The sequence below is a fragment of the Planococcus citri genome, chromosome 2, assembly GCF_950023065.1.
Source record: "Planococcus citri chromosome 2, ihPlaCitr1.1, whole genome shotgun sequence".
NCBI classification, from domain to species: Eukaryota; Metazoa; Arthropoda; class Insecta; order Hemiptera; family Pseudococcidae; genus Planococcus; species Planococcus citri.
In genome coordinates this window covers 76,713,687-76,734,777 of record NC_088678.1, presented here as the reverse complement: position 1 = coordinate 76,734,777, position 21,091 = coordinate 76,713,687, and the positions used below count along the sequence as shown (strand labels likewise).

At 35.1% G+C, this 21,091-nt stretch overlaps 2 protein-coding genes across 2 annotated transcripts; both read right to left on the bottom strand.

Annotated features, from left to right (window-relative positions):
• Window positions 1-1,980: 1,980 nt before the first annotated feature.
• Window positions 1,981-10,012, bottom strand: LOC135837804 (uncharacterized). The gene is made up of 9 exons (XM_065353198.1): window positions 9,792-10,012; window positions 9,582-9,630; window positions 9,372-9,489; window positions 8,487-8,602; window positions 3,362-3,525; window positions 3,071-3,202; window positions 2,778-2,946; window positions 2,557-2,649; window positions 1,981-2,323 (listed from the first exon to the last, which is right to left on the bottom strand). Exons 1-9 carry the CDS (start codon window positions 9,866-9,868, stop codon window positions 2,156-2,158), a joined length of 1,086 nt encoding a protein of 361 aa, XP_065209270.1. The 5' UTR covers window positions 9,869-10,012; the 3' UTR covers window positions 1,981-2,155.
• Window positions 10,013-13,092: 3,080 nt separating this feature from the next.
• LOC135837805 (chymosin-like) lies at window positions 13,093-19,410 on the bottom strand. The gene is made up of 9 exons (XM_065353199.1): window positions 19,196-19,410; window positions 18,996-19,044; window positions 18,785-18,902; window positions 17,974-18,080; window positions 15,789-15,955; window positions 14,246-14,365; window positions 13,932-14,103; window positions 13,707-13,799; window positions 13,093-13,397 (listed from the first exon to the last, which is right to left on the bottom strand). Exons 1-9 carry the CDS (start codon window positions 19,273-19,275, stop codon window positions 13,233-13,235), a joined length of 1,071 nt encoding a protein of 356 aa, XP_065209271.1. The 5' UTR covers window positions 19,276-19,410; the 3' UTR covers window positions 13,093-13,232.
• Window positions 19,411-21,091: the final 1,681 nt, after the last annotated feature.

Below are 21,091 nucleotides of genomic sequence, written 5' to 3'. Positions count from 1 at the left end.
ACCAATGACTGCGATGAAGTTACAATCACTATGAGTTAATTTGGGTAGGTGTCACAAATAGTATATTCCTACTTCGACTAATTCAATTAACTAAAACTAATTATAATTAATTGAGGGAACCATCGGGTCCAATTAAGTATTTTTCAATACTTACCAAAGACACTGTACACATTACCTATCCAATCGGTGTATCCACTAATACTAGGTACTTTGATAGGTACGTACTACACGAGGTTCGATGTAAATGCGAGAAATGCCTTTGATGCCCGGGGTGATCAAATGTGCATCCAAAAGGTCCATATTGATTACGTCGGTAATCAATATGTTCAGAGAAACACTAATTACCACGCTAGAAGTGGGTCAAATACGATAAATGGTACTTGGTATTAAGTACCAAGCACTTTCACATTTTCCGGTGCCGAAGCGAGAATACATATTTACAACGTTGACTTAGCTCCAGAGAGCTCGAGATTCCGGTGCTAAGTGAAGAGCCTTGCTCGCGATCTTGCAACAGTTGCTGCCGGATCCACGAGCCGAGAATCCCCCACGTTCCCCTTACTTCCAGTATAGGTGTAATTATAGAGAGAGCAAGTAACGAAGTATCTCCCTATAAATAGATCGAGTAATATTATGTAAAAAGGGAGTTATACTAATAATCGCTAAGGCGGTTACGGGCATCCTGCCTCTCACAAATCCTCATATTATATTTGTGTTTTTTGTCGGTAATGTCACATTGGAGCTTTTTTGAAAATTTCATTTTCCAATAAGATTTTTTTTCAAATCTCAACTTTTAGATGATTCCGCCAACTGGGCAACGCATCCTATCACATAGTCGGGGAGCCCGCATAAGGATCTATTGCACCCTCCTCCGTCGATCCTCTGGGACAACTTCTTTCTTAAGGGGAAGCTAGCACTTCTAAAAATAAAGTGGCTCTACTTACGAAATGGCGGTCATTTTGATTGACAAGTCAGCCGAAATCGCAGATTCTTTGTTCCAACATAGGACTTGCACGAAATTTTTTAAACCGTTCAACGGTGGATCGAAAGATCGGGCAAAAATTCATCACCTGTCAAAATTTCAAGTGCTAAAGTGCCTTTTTCGATTTTTGGTGAATTTTTGAAAATCAAATTTAGGCCAAAAATGTGGAAAACAATCAAAATTTTACCAAATTGACCAAAAAAGCTGAAATTTGGCATATAACCTATTTTCGACATGCCAAATCGATTGGAAACTGTTACAAACCGTTTAGAACATTTCTGGAGCCTCCAGCAGATTTTTGAAACTTGAAATTCCCACAAAATTTTATCAAATGGAGTTAGCAAGCTAAAATTTACATCGCAAATAATTTCAATACGATATGAGATATGAAGTCGACTGTATGGTGGTTTCAAATGGTTTTGAAGCTTCCAGCTACTTTTTGAAAACTTGAATTTTCCAACAAAAAAAACGCCATACAACCTTTCAAAAAGTCGCTGGAGGCTCCAAAACGACTTGAAATCCACCAGCAGTCGACTTCGGAGCGTATTGAAACTAGTTTGTAGAATGAATTTCGGCTTTCGATCTCCATTCTTTGAAATTTTGGGGAAATTTCAAATTTAAAAAATCTACTGTAGGCTCCAGTAATTTTCAAAAAGTCGCTGGAGACTCCAAAAACGACTTGAAATTCTCCTGCTGTGGAGGCTCCAGAATTATTCAAAACGGTTTGAAACAGTTTCCAATCGATTTGGCATGTCGAAAATAGGGTAGGTATATGCCAAATTTCAGCTGTTTTGGTCAATTTGGTAAAATTTTGATGGTTTTTATTTTTGGCCCAAATTTGATTTTCAAAAATTCACCAAAAATCGAAAAAAGTACTTTAGCGCTTGAAGTTTTGACAGACGATACATTTTTGCCTGATCTTTCATATCTCAGTTGAATACTGATTTATTTTTGGTTGTGCTGAGAATTTTAGTGTTCTCATATCTGAGCAAATTTAAATATATCATTAAAATTACTTTATTAATTTGAAACAAATGCATACAATGGGTAGGTATAGTTTTAACTATGTTTTCATTTTACATATTCATATTTTAACCTTGGAATATAGGGACTAATATGTAGATAGGTAAGTATTCAAGACGTTACTTCATCTTCCGATCAAACAAGTAAAATCATCTAAGCAGACCCATCATGAATGCTTTCGGCGAATCCAATTGTGTTCGTCTCCGCATCGAATACAGTGTAAAACTTTCTGTTGAAAACGTTTCCTAGAACCCAGTTGCTGGTTTCGTATTTGTGTGATTTCAACCGAAGAATGCAGACCTGTTGATCATTTTGCGTCACCTGTGGAAATAATTAGTTGCATTCGAGTTTTATAGCTTATCTCGCGGGGCTGTCGATGGCCCAATCAGGCCCAGGGCAAATATCATATTCGGTTCCTTTATCGATAAAGAATCAATTTGTTCAAATATTTTTTTTTCGAAAGTTCCAAATTGGAGTTTGTTTCTTTGCCTTCCCTCTGTCAGGTGCTTAACTTATGGTTGACCATGAATAACTATAGGCTATACATGTCATACCTGTTTGATGTAATCATTTCCTGTAAGAGTGAAATTATTGTTACCAACTCTGAACGTGATATTCGGTAATGTATGAATGTTTTTGCAGTCGACCTGTTTTCAAGTACATAAACAATTATTTTATAATTATGTGCAAGAATATATTATTCAGCTTGAATGTATGAAAAAATTGAAGCCAATGGCTGAAAAATATAACATCAATTATATGACTGTTTTATAACCTCTTTCGTCAAGTTACTAATTTTAGATATTGTGGTGTTCAACGCTTTGTAGATTTTCTCCATGTATTTTTCTGGCCCTGTAATGTATGACGAGCTAGGATTGAGTATGAAAAGAGTACTTGGGAATTCCATTGTTGAAGCGTATTCTTCGGCATGACGCAAAAAAACACTGTTTAAAAATGAACAAATAACTAGAATGGTATTTTATTTGACTAGTAAAATGAAGTGATTTGTGTGTCGAGCGACTAGTGAGAGTGAATATTAAAGTACCGTTTTATTCTACCAAGATATACCTTTGCATCGTCGCATTAATGTTCCATCCTGAATCAGAAAATAGTTGATAATCTGCAGTAAAGTATTTCAAGTTACCCCGAAACTTTGTCTCGTCTTCGCCACATAACATCAATTCAGAGGTATTATTGTCCCTAGGATAACCAATTAATATTAAACGATGGGAAAATTTCACTTTCCTTTCCATCACGCAGACGAAAGGGAAAGGTTAAAATTATCAAGTATAGGTATACCAAAGTATTCTATTTTAGGAGCAAATTTGAATTTGATATTTAACATAGAAATGAACGTACTGGATGTACAACGAAACTTTTCTCTGGAATCCAATTTTTTTGCAGTAGTCTAATATTTGGCTATGATAACCTAATCCCACAATACCATCGTATGGTTTACTTTTGAATAAATCAGAGCTCTTAGTTACATAAAATGGTACGTCTGGTATCTGGATATTATTTATCTACAATAAAATAAGCATATCATAGAGTACAAATTTAGTAAATAAGTTATGTTAGTTTATGGAGACAACAAAGACTTCTTTCATGAGGTTTACTTTGGAGCGAGAGCCTCGCCCGCGCGAACACGGTTCCGAGCCACGATTACGTGGTGGAGTAACGCCAGCGTCGCGCGCTCCGAGTTTTAAAATATGTTACAAACAAAAATCGTCCGTATGCGCTTGAAACTTCGAAAATCGAAAATCCGGGAAAGATGTTTACTTAAAAAAGTGCGTAGAATCCGAATATGACCTTGGTTTTTTTCGAAAAATAATACTGGTGTCGCCAGAAACTCGTGAAATGAGGCAAAAACGGCCATTTTTGAAACTTTGATCATCTCTCCTGACCACAAAAACAATTCAAATTGAAAAATCCCACTCTGTTTTTTGTTTTAGGGTCTAAACTATCGATTAAGCCCATTTTCAACCCGAACACACGAAAAAAGTCAAAAATTGTTGCCTAGTGTAATTACTTAATAATCCCCTTTCAAGAATAAAGTTTCCTTGACCCTTCAAACCGTATTGGTCTCCTACAATGGAACCCTTCAAAATTGAAAAAAAAAATCAGAAAAAATGAAAATTGGGTGATCAGAATCAGGGATTTTTTTTGAAACTATCTCATTTCCACATTAAAATTGCTCTACATAACCCCCTTTTCAAAACAAAACCTTTATTGGACCCTCAAATGATGTTGACTCTGGGTCATTCCATCCGTCAATTCGACCAAGAAGTGGTGGAGGCGGCCATTTTTTAGAAAGTTTTCCCGCGGAAGTCCTTCCGAACGGATGACCAATGGCGCAAATAGCAGCCATCTAGCCCTTTTTTAAAGGCTGCTAGGGGGTGTCAAAGTTTTTAGTGAATTTGAAATAGCATCAATTTCAGCAGTGGATTACTGGATGACAGTCTCCTTTCAGTGGCAAGTACCATCCATATCATATCATTTTTACGTATCTGTTGAAAAAGCTGAGAAAATCGTTTCACTCGATGAAATAAACACATCACAAAAAAAATCAAAATTCGAAAAAATTCAATTTTCGATTCCAAACATCAAAAAAAGTTGAAATTTGTAAGGAGCAGATATGCCTTAACTCCGTAGAGAGGTAGGACAATAACCTCTCGTCGGAGGTTATATCGTAACCCCTCTTTCGAAGAAGTTTAACGTATTTCTCCTACATTTCTGGAGCCCAAGGTAACGTGTACGAATATCTCCGAGCGTAGGTCGCTCCAAGCTCGGAGACAAATCCTTGAACTTTCGCCTATATAACCCATTGCACAGACCATCTCGGCGATCTCTCTTTTTGGTAAAAGTGTACATAGAACGAATCTCTGACAGTCTGCTTCACAGGCTGGACTTGAAAATATTTTCAAAAAGTGTAATGTTAATGTAAATTCTCTCACTAAGTATGAGCCCCCTTAAGGATGGTTCTGTGCTTCGTTTCGGTAATTGCAAGTGCTAATTCGATGTTCGGTTCCTACCCTCAGTAATTTATTGCCGATTATAATCCCTTAAAGATCTAATCCGCTAGCTTTTTGATGTAACCCACTGCGAGGTTAATATGTTTTATCAACATTAATCACGTTATGTCGATTGATTAATGGAATTTTGGAGAAGACCTCATTCGATCCGGATCTTGAGGAATTCGACCCCTGGCAATGTATATATAGGCATCGCGGTAGGCTTATGAGCCAATTTTTCAAAATTTCAAAATTTTTAAAATCATTTTCAATTTCTGTTCTAATTAACTAATCGAAATTCTAATTGCACAGTCATTGAAATATATAATTTATCTGTACCAAGAAACAGAATAAAAAATTTTTGGAGAAAATTTTTTCAAAAAAATTTAAAAATTTTTTGAACTATATTGAATTTTGTGAAAATTGCTTGGTTGTCAAATAGTCTGAACCACATCAAAATTTTTGGTATCAACAGTATTCCCATAGAGCAATAAAATGCAGAAAAATCATTAGTCAAATTTATCATCGTGCATACCCAATTTCAACAGGGCTTTGGGTATGCCGACCAGTACTTCCTATTCTATAGGCCTCATGTTAGTACTACATCTAACGAACATCTCTGAGAAACATTTGGTGCGCGCAGCTAACTTTGACAAAACTAGTTTGAAACAGGTGGCTCACTTGTTATGTAACTTTAGCCTTTACGAAGTGAGCCAGGCTGGTAAACCTACTGGTTCACTTCTTATGCAAGATTAACCCATACATGGGTTCATAAGTGTGCTGTCGTGAACATATATCTAAATCCAATACCCTGCGACGTGCTTAGTATTAGTAGCACCCTGACGAGCAGGGAATGTGTACAGTGTTGAGGCGGGAGATGTATCCTAAATCCCGTCCAGGTTGCGTTCGCCTGATCAAATCAAGGTAAAATGAATCATCCCCTTTATTTGATATGCTTAGTCTTTACCAAGTTTTAACTAACTTTTCGAGAAATAACTACAAAATCTGCTTAACTACTAGTTTAGTGTAGCATTAGGTTAATTGTACCTATTTTAAATTAATTATGACTTTGAACCCCATCTATAGTATACAGCTGCAAGAAAAATAAATACCCGAAAAATACTTGAAAAATCGGGAAAAAATTCCCAGCCCGATCTATGGCATCTAGAGAGCTAATTTTTTTTTTTTAATCGACAGCTTAACTTCTCTAGAGTATAAGAAAAATACGCGGGGGCAAAAATTTTGGAATTAAAGTGCCCAAATTTTGAGTTGAAATGGGCTGTTTTTGCCGTTTTTTCAATTATTTTCAAATATATCAAGAACGAAAAAGGCTAGGAAGGTGGTTAATATCTCATTTTAAAGAGCATTAATTTCTGAACATTTCCCTTGATTACATTACCCCTCTGGGGCTTTTAGTTTTTGAGCTATTTTGAATTCAAATTTCGAATTTCAGTTACACAATTTTGAATTAAATTATCTCGAAAACTAAAAACGCTAGATGGGTACTGTCAACGAGGGAAATGTTCGAAATTTCATGCTCTGTAAAATGGTGAAAACAGATTAGAAAAAAGTTGCTCAGATCGTGCGATTTTGATCGTTTTTTATGGAATCTTGAAACAGAAAACCGTTAAGATGGTGCGTGTACTTATACACCCACACAAGCATACACACAACCACCAACGTAAATGTACTGAACAACGCATCGCGGTTATTCCAGACAGGATCACGCGACATGCGCGCGCATACAAACCTCCCACTCCTCCTCCAACAACGGAATTCTTCAGTGCAATGCGAGGATTGTGAGTTATTCACATCGATGAAGCGTGAAATTCTCAACAGAAACAGAATGATACATACTATTGCTAATGTTATAATGTTAATCCGTCTATCTTCGGTGCTTTGCTTTCGCGTCTATCATCTTTCATTTTAACCAAAGTTTTAATCGAAGCATATACTTGGGAGCAAACCTCTTCTGAGAGTGGGAGTACGGGGGTTGGGCCGCGAAGCGGCCAGGGGGCGTAGCCCCCTAGTAATTAATACAAGTCCTCAAAAATAATCCCTTAGGAGTATTTATCAGAAAATCTCTAGGTAGAAAGTATTATTATAAACCCACCAGATAGTATTTCTCATCTACTTCACCTAACCCCGATCTATCCGAATATCACTCTATCAAATTTATTCAGTTGTCTTATTTTGACCTCTTTCTGACGTATTCATGAAAAAACAAAAAAAATTAAAATTTGTTTGTTTTTTGAATTTTGATTTTTTTGTGATGAATTTTTTTTCATTGAGTGAAACGATTTTTTCAAATTTTTCAACAGATACCTATGTAAAAATAGTGGTCAAATGGGTCAACTTCACCAGTCAAAACTTTTTTTCATGTTTTAAATCAAAAAATCACATTTTTTTTCGCAAACTTTCAATTTTTTCAAATCGACATTATGCAATAATGCCATCCAAATTTTTCAGCATGAAAAATTGTCCACAATATATTTTATTCAGAATTTTTGAGAGTCGAAACGATTCGTAAACTACGTTTTGAAACTTTTTGAGCTAATTTTTTGTATGAAGAAAAGTGGCAACACTGATTTTTATGATATCACTAAAAAGCCTTTCAAAACCCCTAACTATGGGGAAAAGTTCCATTTTGGTAGGTACCGCGGGTATCGAGTAATTCACTCCTGAAATGGATGATTTCAAGTTGACTGAAAACTTTGACACCCCCTGGCATGGCAGTCTTTAAAAAAGAGCTAGAGGGCTGTGATTTGCGCCATTTGTCATCCCTTCAAAAGGTCTTTCCGCGGGAAAAATTTCAAAAAAATCATCGACCCCCCTTCCACTTCTTGGTCGAATTGACATGGAATGACCCCTCTGTTGTATAGAGCTTCCCAAATTTGGAAAAAATGAAAAAATATGACAAATTGATTTCTATCTAAATCATTTGAAAATTTTTATTCATGAGCAGAATCCTTATGAATAAACACTTTTTCAAGATAAACCTTTCCCCGGGCTCTCAAATGATGTTGGTTCGCTATAAAGCCCCTCAAAATCGAAAAAAAAATCAACTACTAAAAAGTGAGAAATTGATATCTGTACAAATGTTTTGAGAATGTTTCATTCCTGAGCTGAATAAGTATTGTTAGATAACCACATTTTACAGAAAAACTCATTTTGGTCTTTCAAATGAGGCTGGTCTCCTTGTATGTATAGTGAAACCCCCAAGTAGAATTGTGAGCAGTTCGGAGCACTTTTCTTTAACTTCAAAAAGACTCGAATGCGCCTTCTTACGAAAGTACATTTTTCTAAGATGGTGTTTGTATGTGCATTGATTCATTATATTTAAGAAAAGGGACAAGAATATGAAAATGAACATGAATAGGGCGATAATAGATGGAAATTCGCTTCAAATGAGCCCCACCGAGGTCGTATGAGTAGGTGTTTGAAAATCTACCTGTAATTTTGGGCTTACTTACTGTAATTGTATCAGTTACTTCAGCACCTAAGGTCTGCACCACTATTAGCTCATCAAAGTCATATTTAGTACTTCGGAATGTTTCTGAGATTCTGTGTTCATAAGTACTGTGGTTTTCTGCAACAGTGATACTACGTATTATTATTTTTTATTTTGGCTTCGAAAATTTTTGACGTACCTAAATATATTATTCAAAATTGTCTGATTTTTATGTTGCAATCACCTGGAGAGTGTTTTCGGAAAATTTTTGTATTCCTGCATCGAACGTTTATTTTGGAAATCAGAATCGAAAAAATGCCCATTTTTAGTTTATTAGATACCTATTTCCTCAAATTCCAAAATTGAATTTGGAGTAAACCTCAATTTAAAAAAAAATCTGCTTCACGAAGTTATGCTCCTTCCGATTCATAACGAAATTTTCTGATTTTCCTCCGTCAGATCCATCTCGGGTCTCAGAGAGTTAGGATTATATTTCAATTTCAACTGCATTTTAAGGTCCTCTTTTGATACGAGTGCCCTAAAAATAGGTTTTGAGGGGGGTCTCCTTTTTGAAAAAGTTGCCACACAAAGAAATTTCTTGCACTGCAAATAGGTATCCATGTTTGGATTTGTGTGATCCAAATTTTGGGAACCCTTTGGTAAAATAAATAGGTAAGTGGAATGGCAAGTTGCTTCCTGAATTCTTGGAGGCGCAGTTGACTATTGAGTAAAATGCAAATAATTTCGCCAAAACCTACTGGAAAAACGCATGTGCGCAATTGATTCATTTTTTTATTATTGAGTGGGCGCCAAGTATCTATTGATGAACGCCTAATCAAGTAAGTATTGCCATTTTGTTGAAAAATCTTTACGTCGAAGCTGAGTTATTGAAATAATTTTGACTTACGGGCACGGCAAACTGAATCGTTGCAATAACTTGAGAGCACGTGATTCACACCAAGTTCCCAATCAAAGAGAACTTTGATTTTTTGTGGCGGAGTTCCAATTGAAATGGTTCCATACAACTGTAAAAATACATATTTTTCGTTTCATGATATTTTATCATTGATTATTTTTTCTTCTTATTAGTTGTTTTTGCTTTTCCTTTTATGCTTACTTCTTGATCGTGTACTCTATGTCCAGTCACGTATTTTGATAAGGGCACTCTTTCAAAGTAGATACAAAATCGAACACATTTTTAGCCATTGGGTTTGAAAAGTATGTATGTACATAAGAATAAGATGGATACAATGTTGGAGAAATTAAATGCTTATAATTATTCAGGTAGCTATAGTAATAAAACAATGGAAGATGAATTTTTTCTTACCGGATGCCATTTCCAGCAATTTGGTGGATGCTTATGATGATGAATAATATTGGTGATAATAAACAGAACGATTTCATTTTTACAGAAAGCTCCGCCGCGGCTCAAAACTTCACCACGAATAACAATTTGAAATTTTTCTTTCTTAATTTAAAACTGTATTAGGGCTAGTTAATTTTTACCCACGAGTGCTCTGAATTCAAACTGAAATTATATGCTGGTTTTTATTTGTTTAAATCATGCATCTTTTTAATCTATCGGATGCCAATTTCCTGAAATGATAATTCATGTCTATTTTTTTAACGTCTTGCTAGTTGGAAATATGCTGGTGATTCGTATTTTTCTGACAAACGTTTTGTTTGTTGTAAATGTGTTGTACAATCTTATCTGCTTCTACGATTAATGCATTTTTTGTAGGTACTAGGTACATGGTAACGATTGAAATTTCGCGTCCAGTTTATGTGCAGGAGTTGCATGAAATCCTTTAAACCTTATAGAGGTGCATCCAAAGCTCAGGCAAACATTTATCAGCTGAATTTTTCAAAATCAAATTTAGACCAAAAATCAGAGGAAAAGTCAAAATTTTACCAAATTTACCTAGAAAGCTGAAATTAGACCCTCTATACTGAATTGAAAATCACGAAAAATTTCCAATAAGCAGTACATGTTTCTTGTAAATTACTTTATTTTTTCTTCGCAACAAACAAAAATAATTTCTTTCCAAAAACTTTCGAACTTTAAACCGCGTTATTCTCATTTTTCACATTTTCAAGGTGCAAAATTGTCTGAAAATTGCATTGAAGACTGCGTTAAATGAAATTTTATCATCATACCTATTCGAAAAGAGCTAGAAATTTATTTTTAGATGATTATAAATAAAAATATTACAGTTTTCCAAATTATTTTTTTTCAGAGAGCTATTCAATGTACACGGAGTTGGTTTTAATGGAATTTATTTCCTAGTGACTTTTCGTAGGAAAATGGCAACGGCTACACAAAAAAATCGCATTTGCGAGCAAACTTTCAAAAATTAATTTCACTCAATTTTCCTAAAAATAGTCATATGTACCTACACGTGTAAGTTCTTGAAATGTTTGCTTTTCCAGTCAACTCAAAATTATCTAAAAGGCTGAACAGATGCTCATAAATTTGAGACCATTTGGAAAATCCAAGTCCCATAAAATTTGTCACAATTTGGGCCAAAAACCATGGTTCTCAAGATGGTGTAAAAGTTATGGCAAGTTATAGTTCTAGTAATTGCACGAAAAAGTAACTTTCTCTCTTACCTTTTTCAGCTCGTAAAATTGTCATTTTAAAAAATGGAGAACGAGATTAATTGATTCTATACGCCTCACTATGGGCCAGGAGACCCTCTAAAACGGGCGTAATTCAAAAAAAAAAAGTTCAGTAGCAGACCAAGCAAAATAGGCATGTTATCGTCACGCTATCTGAGACAGCTACTATGCTCATTCTGTTTTTTAAAACCAGTTTTGTTCGCGTTTGCCTGAGTGTATTTTCATATGCAAAAAATGATTTCGATAGCCGAAAATAAGTACTTATACTTTTACGATATTCAATCAGTTTTTAGTAATATCGATGATTTTTTATACCACTGATGTTGAAAGTTGACAGTTTTTTGTGTAAAATCAGAACATGTTTTGGAACAAAACTGATATAATCGGGCAATATCGTGTGTTCTCTTCTGCATAGGGAAGTTTATTTTGGAGTGGTGTATACTATGTTTCAGCGATTTTTTGCCAAAAAGTGCCATTGTGCTTTGCAGGCTCATTTTTCTATTAAAAATACAGCCTTTTTTTTCAAAATTGCAGAAATATTGCATTTTAGGATTGAAACATGATATTACTCGATGAAAATCAAATTTACGCCAAAAATAAAAGCAAAAAATTAAAATTTTACTAAAGTGACCTAGAAAGTTTAAATTTAGGATACACCCTATTTTTGAGCTGCCGAATGAATTGAAAACTGTTTCAACCCGTTTTAAGTATGTAGTTCTGGAGCCTCCAGCAGATTTTTGAGACTTGAAATTCCCACAAGATTTTATCAAATGGAGTTGGAATGCCGGAATTTATTTTGCAAACTGATTTCAATAGGCTACGAAGTTGACTGGAGGTGTATTTCAAGTCGTTTTTGAGCCTCCAGCGACTTTATGAAAATCACTGGAGCCTCCAGGAGATTTTTGAAACTAGAAATTTCTACAAAATTTCATCAAATGGAGATGGAAAGCCGAAATCTACTCTGCTCTCCAATTTTAACCCTCTCCAAAAACGACTTCACGTGGGTTCAAGTCATTTTGAAGCTTCCAGCGACTTTTTGAAAATAATACTCAAGTCCTCAGCAGATTTTTGAAACTTGAAATTTTCAAATTTTATCAAACGGAGTTGGAAAGCCAAAAATTTACTCTGCAAACTAATTTCACTGCACTTTTCAGAAATTCCCATTTTCCAAAAAAACGCCATAAAACCTGTGGTGCATTTCAGTTTGAAACATATTTTTGTGCATTGATTTTATACGTATAATTATGTACTTATGTGAAAATTTAAAAAAGTCTCTCTTCCGCGCCCGTTTGAAGTGGAAAGATAAAATTCAGTTGACAGCCGACACCCTATTTTAGAAATTATTTCGAAGTAGATTGCTGGCAGTTTCAATCCATTTTGAATCATTTTGTGCCTTTTTGGAAACTTCAGTTTTTTAAAAAAATGTCTCAATGTATTTTGAAGAGTAGATATGCATGCAAATTTTCGATTTTATCTAATCGCCTCCTCTTGTTAAACATAACACCACCCAACGTATGTATCACACACATGAATTTTTCCTTTTTCCCCAAATACACATATCACTCTCACCCCTTGGAAAAAAATATCAAATTCAGATTGTACGACCTGAAAAACAAATTTCGATGTACCTATTGCACGTTGATACGTTCACATTTTTCATTTCTACTCCCCCCCTTTGTCCCATGACCCCCTCACCCCACTCAACAAAAAAAATGTTATCAAATTCGGATTCTACGACCTCAAAAACATACACATCGATGTATCGCACGTTGATATACTCAAATTTTTAATTTCTCCCCCTCCAATTCCTCACCCCCCCACCACACAAAAAAATATTGCCAAATTCGGATTCTACGACCTCAAAAACATACATATCGATGTATCGCACGTTGATATGCTCTAATTTTTCAATCTATACTGGAATAAAATATTGAAGTAAACTACTGATTTATTTTATGGTTGTGCTGAGAAATTCAGTATCCACATTTCTGAGCAAATTTAAAGGTACATATTATTAAAATTACTTTATTAATTCGAAACAAATACAATGGGTAGGTATAGTTTAAACTAGGTAGACCTTAATTTTACCTATTAATATTTTGACCTTTTGAAACGTTACTTCGTCTTCTTATCAAACAAGGAATATATCTTATGCAGACCCATCATGAATCCTTTCGGCGAATCCAATTCTTTGCATTTCCACATCGAATACAGTGTAAAACTTCCTATTGAAAACGTTTCCTATAATCCATAATTCTGAGTATTCGTGTGATACGAACTGAACTATGCAGACCCGTTCATCATTGTGCGTCACCTGTGGAAATAATTAGTTGCATTCGAGTTTTATATTATGTATCTCGATTGACCTGATGCGATCGTCGGGGCTGTCGACGGTCCAATCAGGCCCAGAGCAAATATCATTTTTGGTTCCCTTATCGATGAAAAATCAATTTGTTGGGTGTAGAAAAATATTAGCAGCGTCGTGAACTTATAGATATACCTGCTTGTATAATTTTTTTTTCAAAATTTGTTGCAAAAAAAGAGTTTGCCTCTTTGCCTTCCTCAGGAAGGTCCTTATGAAACAAACCATGAATAACTATATGTGTCGGTCATACTGTCATACCTGTTTGATGTAATCGTTTCCTGTAAGAGTGAAATTATTGTCAGCAGCTCTAAACGTGATATTCGGTAATGTATGAATGTGTTTGCAGTCGACCTATGTTCAAGTACATAAATAATTATTCTACATAATATAATTAGATATGTTCAAGAAAATATTATGCAGCTTAAACGTAGAAAAAAATCAAAGCCAATGGCGGAAAAATATCAAGTAAATGATTGTTCTAACCTCCTTTAAGTCATCACGGATTTTTGATGTTCTGGTGTTTAACTCATTGTAGATTTTCGCAATGACATCGTTTGGCCCTGTAATGTATGACGAGGTAGGGTCGAGTGCAAAACGACGAGCATCATCGAATTGCATCTCTAAAACATATTTATCGCCACGATGCAACAAAATACTGTTTAAAAAAGAACAATTAGAGTGGTATTTTATTTGACTAGTGAAATAAAGTGAGTTTTGACGAATGTTGGGTGCATTTGATCACTCGAGCGAGTAGCATAGTGAATAAAGTAGCGTTTTATTATACTAGAAGGATTTACCTTTGAATTGCAACGTTCCATCGTGAAAATTGTTGACCATCTGTAGTAATGTATTTCAAGTTACCCTGAAACTTTGTCTTGTCTTCGCCGCATAACATCAATTCAGAGGTACTGTTGTCCCTAGAATAACCAATTATTGAACGATGGAAAAATTCACTTTCTTTTCTATCACGCAGACGAAAGGGAAAGGGGCTAAAATTATCGGGTAAGTACACGTTTAGCGTCTTTTGGAGCCTTATGCAACTTCTTGAAAATTACATGGAGCCTCCAGTAGATTTTTAAAACTTGAAATTTCCCAAAATTTCGTCAAACGGAGATGCAAAGCCGAAATTTACTCTGTACTCCAATTTTAACACCCTCTGAAGACGACTTTAGATGGGTTCAAATCATTTTGGAGCCTTCAGCTACTTTTTGAAAATTACTGGAATCTCCACCACATTTTTGAAACTTGAAATTCCCACAACATTTTATCAAATGGCGTTAACAAGTTGAAATTTTTTTTGCAAACTAATTTTGATACGACAATATGAAGTCGACTGCATGGTAGTTTCAATGGTTTTGAAGCTTCAGCTACTTTTTGGAAATTTCAATTCTCCAAAAAACGCCATACAACCTTTCAAAAATTTGCTGGAGCTTCCAAAACGACTTGAAATCCTCCAGCAGTCGACTTCGTAGCGTATTGAAATTAGTTTGCAGAATTTTGCAGAATAAAATGGGGCTTTCCATCTTCATTTGACGAAATTTTGGGAAATTTCAAGTTTCAAAAATCTACTGGAGGCTCCAGGGGTTTTCAAAATGTCGCTGGAGGCTCCAAAACCACTTGAAATCTACCTGCAGTCAACTTCGTAGCGTAATGAAATTAGTTTACAGAATGAATTTCGGCTTTCCAACTCTATTTAGTGAAATTTTAATTTTGTGGGAATTTCGAGTTTCAAAAATCTGCTGGAGGCTCCAGAACTGCTCAAAACGGTTTGAAACAGATCCCAATCGATTTGGCATGTCGAAAATAGGGTATATCCCAAATATCAGCATTCTTGGTCAATTTGGTAAAATTTTGATTTTTCCCTCATTTTTGCCCCAAATTTGATTAGGTACCAAAAATCAAAAAAAGCACTTTAGCACTCGAAATTATTTTGGCAGGTGATGAATTTTGCCTGATCTTTCGATCAACTTCTGTAAGGTTTAAAAAATTTAGTGCGAGTCTAATGTTAGAACTCGCCGAACTCGGAATACAAAATCTGCGATTTCGGCTGACCTGTCTTTCAAAAAAGTTAACCCGTAGGATCCGCAGGGGGGTACAATAGATCCTTATGCGGGTTCCCCGACTACTACACATTCCGCGTGGTACCAGAATTTTCTCCCCACCGCTCATGGATATCGATTTTTTCTCGCAAAAAATGTGTTTTTTAGCTATACTCTGCAGTGGGGATGGGTTGGGAGGCAACAATTTCCCTCGAAAATTTTTTTGGAGGTAGGTACTCAACAATAATCCATCATAATTTTCCAAGGTATATAGTATGTATAACCAAAGAAATGAACTTACTGGATGTACAATGAAAATTTTCTCTTGAATCCAAGTTTTTCGCAGTGGCGGTGTATAAAATCACTTTCTCTTCCCAATCCCACAAAACCATCGTATGGTGTACTGTTGAATTCCTCGGAGCTCGTGGTTACAAAAAATGATACGTTTTGTGTCTGGATATTACCTATCTACAATAAAATAAGCGTACAATGCAGTAAACATATAAGTAGGTATGTAGTTTGAAAAAACGCTGGCATTTGGTTCAACATTTTGGCTTGAATAATATGTTGAATAAGTTTAAGTACCTAATTGATAATGTTAGCGTTCATATAATTTCAGTGATCCATTATTTTCGGCATTGCCTTTTCTCCTTATTTAGCTACTCAAATAGTACAACTAGTTGCTAGACTTCGACCATCTCAAATGATAGAAACATTTTGAATATCTTACTCAATGATTTAAAAAGACTGATATCAAATCGGTTGTACCAATACCAGAAATATCACAATAATTTTGAAAAAAAAAACAACAAGCGTAGGTAATAATAATCAAGTCAGAATGTGTTATTTTTCTTTTTTTATTCTACATTAAATGTCAGAAATTATCGTCGCTGAGCTTGACATAGTGTAGATGGCCCGCATCGGCTTAGGTGATTCCTATGATAGGTATCAGCTATAGGGATGCAAATTATACCTACTTATAATATTATTTGGAAACGTGTTAACTATTTAGTGAGTTAGAAATGTACAAATACTCTGTATTTGTGCAGATGACATCACAGGCGGTCAACCCTTCTCATTTAGTTGAGTTCTTTATTAGACAAGGGTTGATAGCCCCCGCGACATTTATTGGCTCGAGATAGGAAAATAAGATCATTATTTATCAAAATTTATTGCAAAGAATGCTCGCTTTTTGGCAGGCCACGGAATCCCTTTGAAATCTAGTGATGCCGCGAGCATTTCTTACCCATTTTTACCACGTGATCAGGGGGAGGATCCTATTTCACCCTTTTTTCTATAAATTGAATCGTTTTAGAGCCAAAAACCACTTGGCTCCTGAACCTGCAGCAAATAGGTACCTCGTCGCAAACATCTGTATCGGCGTGATTTTATCATATAATTTCTTACCCCAGAGTAGAAATTATTCACAGTAGTGATGATGAAAATCATGGTCTACCCTTTTAATTTACACCACTCCGGTCAGTGGTTAATTCATTGTTAATTTGGTCATGGATCCGATGATCATTAATTTGTATCTTTTTGGTAATGTACCCTGAACCGGTCAGGTACGCATTGTGCAAAGAATTAAAGTGCACCTCGTTTAGTTAAGTTCCATCGATGCCTTTGGTATTAGTAAGGCCCCAGATAGAGATGGAAAACGTGTACAGTTTGGTAAGTAAGTTTCAAATAACTTACTCATATCTAATTAATTTAACATTAGCGATTAAGATGGGCGAGTATACCACAGCACAGGGGGCGTGGGTACTTGGTCAATTAATTTATTAAAATATCTTTCGAATGGAGTTAGACAAAATTACATCTTGTACTATTTGGCTTAAATTATTTATTTTACTCATCGAAATTATATTTGTCATCGATAGTTTTGATGTATACAAGTGTTACTTTATGGTACTTTAATGTAAAAATGCTCTATCTCTGCCTTAAAACGGCTCTTAGGCAACCATTAATGTTTGTTAAAAGATTAGATGCTGTCTTTGTAAATTACGTTTTAATAAAATGATTTTAATTTGTTTTGGTGTTAGAATATATTTCTCTTGTCACTACATAATAATTGCATATATTCATTCGGCATAAGTCTAAAAAGCCTCTTCTATTGATCTATCCTGGCAATAACACTATTATTTCTCCCTTAGGAGATAATAGGAAAAATCTAAATAGGTAGGTAGGGAGTAATATCTCCTCACTCTATCACAGTTCTGTCAGAATGAACTATATCAAGCTTTGAGATGTCCCTTGACTCGAAACAAAATTCAATGATGTGGTCAGAAGTCTCTTAGCTCATACTGAAGAAAATAATACCATCGAGAATCTACCTACATAATGACTTTTAGAAAAGGGACAACTTGGATGTAGATTTGTGAAAGTGAAAGTGTCCAGCGACAATGGACAAAATTTCGCTTAAAATGAGCCTCCACCGAAGTCGTGTGTGTTTGAAAATGTGCCTGTAATTTTGGACTTATACTTACTGTGATTGTATCAGTTGCTTCACCAGGATGTTGCCAAATTTTTGTGTCAAAGTCATCTTCACCTCGGAAAGTTGTCGAGATTTTGTGGTTATAAGTACTGTGGTTTTCTGCAACAGTGATTCTACGTGTTATTACCTATTCTATATCAGATATTACCGTGATATAGAATTATTGCAGTGTTCATCGATCGCGCTGATAGCGTACATCAATATTGCGCCTGATATAATAAAACGCCGCTAACATATAACAGAGGTTTTAACCCTTTGAGACCCGAGAATAATCTGACGGATGAGAATTGAAAAATTTCATTATAATGCACGAATGAATACGACTTCGAGCGATTTTTTTCAAAAAATTCAGGTTTACTCAAAATTTTATTTTGGAATTTGAGGAAATACTCAAAATGAACATTTCTCTATCCAGATCTCCAAAATAAATTTTTGATGCGTGGATACGAAAATATTCCTATAAGTTTCTCTAGCGATGATACCAACATAAAAATCAGAAATTTTTTGAATAATATACCTAATTACGTCAGCAATTTTTGAAGCCAAAATCCAAAATTTAGAAAAAAAAAATAGAAAATGATTTTCTGCACAAATTGTGACAATTACAAATCAGAGAGTGGCATAATTTTCAAATCAAAAAATTTTTTGGTCATAAATAAAGAGATTGACAGTGGGGATTCTTATTTTTTTTTAAAAATCATTTTGGAAATTGCGTTTCAAGATCGTTTCAGGATCAATTTTGAAAAATATCTGAAATCATTACGTCGACGCTGAGTATTGAAGTATATGTACTTTTAACTTACGGGCACGACAAACTGAATCGTTGCAATAACTTGAGAGCATCCAAATCCCATTAGTTTTCCAATCAAAGAGAACGTTGATTTTCTGTGGCGGGGTTCCAATTGAAATAGTTCCATAAAACTGTAACATATTTTTCGTTTCACTATATTTATCATGCATTTCAATATTGATTATTATTTTTTTCTTATTTGATGTTTTTCCTTTTATACTTACGCCTTGACCGTTTACTTCATCTCCGGGCTCGTATTTTGATAAGGGCACTCTTTCAAAGTTCAAAATTGAATACATTTTTAGCCATTGGTTTTGAAAAGTACATAGGTACGAATAAGATGGATACAATGTTAGAGAAATTAAATGCCCAATTTAGGTATCAATAGCTATAATAAAACAATGGAAGATGAATTTTTTCTTACCGGATGCCATTTCCAGCAATTTGGTGGATGCTTACGATGAATACGAGTAATATTGGTGGTAATAAACAGAACGATTTCATCTTTATGCAGAAAGCGCCGCCGCGGCTCAAAACTTCACAACGAATAACAATTTGAAATTTTTCTTTCTCAAGTTAAAACTGTACAAGTAATTATTTACCCATGCTCTGGATTCAAACTGAAAATATATGCTGGTTTTTATTTATTTAAATCATACATAGTTATTTTTAATCTATCGGATGCCAATTTCCTGAAATTATGATTCATGTGTATCTTTTTGACGTCTTGTTAGTTGTAAATTTGCTGGTGATTCATATTTTTCTGACAACGTTTCGTTTGTTGTAAATTTGCTGTATGTACAATCTTATCTACTTCTGCGATTAATGCATTTTGTGTACCGATTGAAATTTCGTGTCCAATTTATGCGCAGAAGGGTTGTCTATTTTATGTAAGCGTATGTATGTACTAAAGTGCATTATGGTGTTTTTTTTTTTTTTTTAGAAAAAATCCAATGTTTCAGGATTTTGGCCAAATTCAATGGAGATCTTCATTTTGGAATTCGAGATTCCTGTCTAGAAATCGTCCCAAGTCTGGATGACGATGAACCCATCAAATAGATCGAGAATAAGCCACACAACTCGATGTTTAGCTTCCTAAATTAATAGAATCCTACTGCACCCTCCTCCCTCCACCGGTCGATCCTATCCGGGGAAATTTTTTGAAGGGAGAGTAAATTGAAAGATCTGTCAAAAATTCACCAGGTGTCAAAATTTCAAGACCGAAGTGCCTTTTTCGATTTTTGGTGAATTTTTGAAAATCAAATTTGGGCCAAAAATGAGGGAAAAAATCAAAATCTCATCAAATTGACCTAGAAAGCTTAAATTTGAGATATACCCTATTTTCTACCCCACAAATCGATTGGAAACTGTTTCAACTAGTTTCGAGCAGCTCTGGAGCCTCCAGCAGATTTTTGAAACTTGAAATTCTCATAAAATTTGAAAAGCCAAAATTCATTCTGCAAACTAAATCCAATAAACTGCGAAGACAAGTCGACTGCAGGTGGATTTCAAGTTGTTTTGGAGTCTCCAGCGACTTCTTGAAAATTACTGGAGTCTCCAGTATATTTTTGAAACTACCTAAATGGAGATTGGAATGCCAAAATTTACTCTGCACTTCAATTTTAACACCCTCTGAAGACGACTTCAGGTGGGTTCAAGTCATTTTGGAGCCTCCAGCGACTTTTTGAAAATGGTTGGAGTCTCCAGCCATAGCGGGTAGTTACTTTCTCGGTCATGAAAGTCATTAGCAAGCACCGCAATCTCGAGCACGCTTTCTTACGATTATTTGAACAGGTTATTTATGAAGTATTTTGGAAAATTGAAATTTCCACAAATTAGCTGGAAGGTTCAATACCTCTTGAAACCACCTGCCGTCGATTTCATATCGTATTGAAATTAATTTGCGAAGTAAATTTCGGCTTTCTAACTTTATTTGATAAAATGTGAAAATTTCAAGTTTCAAAAATCTGCTGGAGACTCCAGCAATTTTCAAAAAGTCGCTGGAGGCTCCAAAAAGACATGAACCCACCTGAAGTCGTCTGCAAATGGTGTTAAAATTGGAGTGTAGAGTAAATTTAGGCTTTCCATCTCCGTTTGATGGAAATTTCAAGTTTCAAAAATCTACTGGAGGCTCCAGTAATTTTCAAAAAGTTGCGGGAGAATCTAAAAGACGTTAGTTTCAGAGTAAATTTCGAGTTTCAAAAATCTGCTGGAGGCTCTAGAACTACTCAAAACGGTATGAAACAGTTTCCAATCAATTTGTTAGGTCGAAAATAGGCTATATCCTAAAGTTCAGCTTTCTAGGTCAATTTGGTAAAAT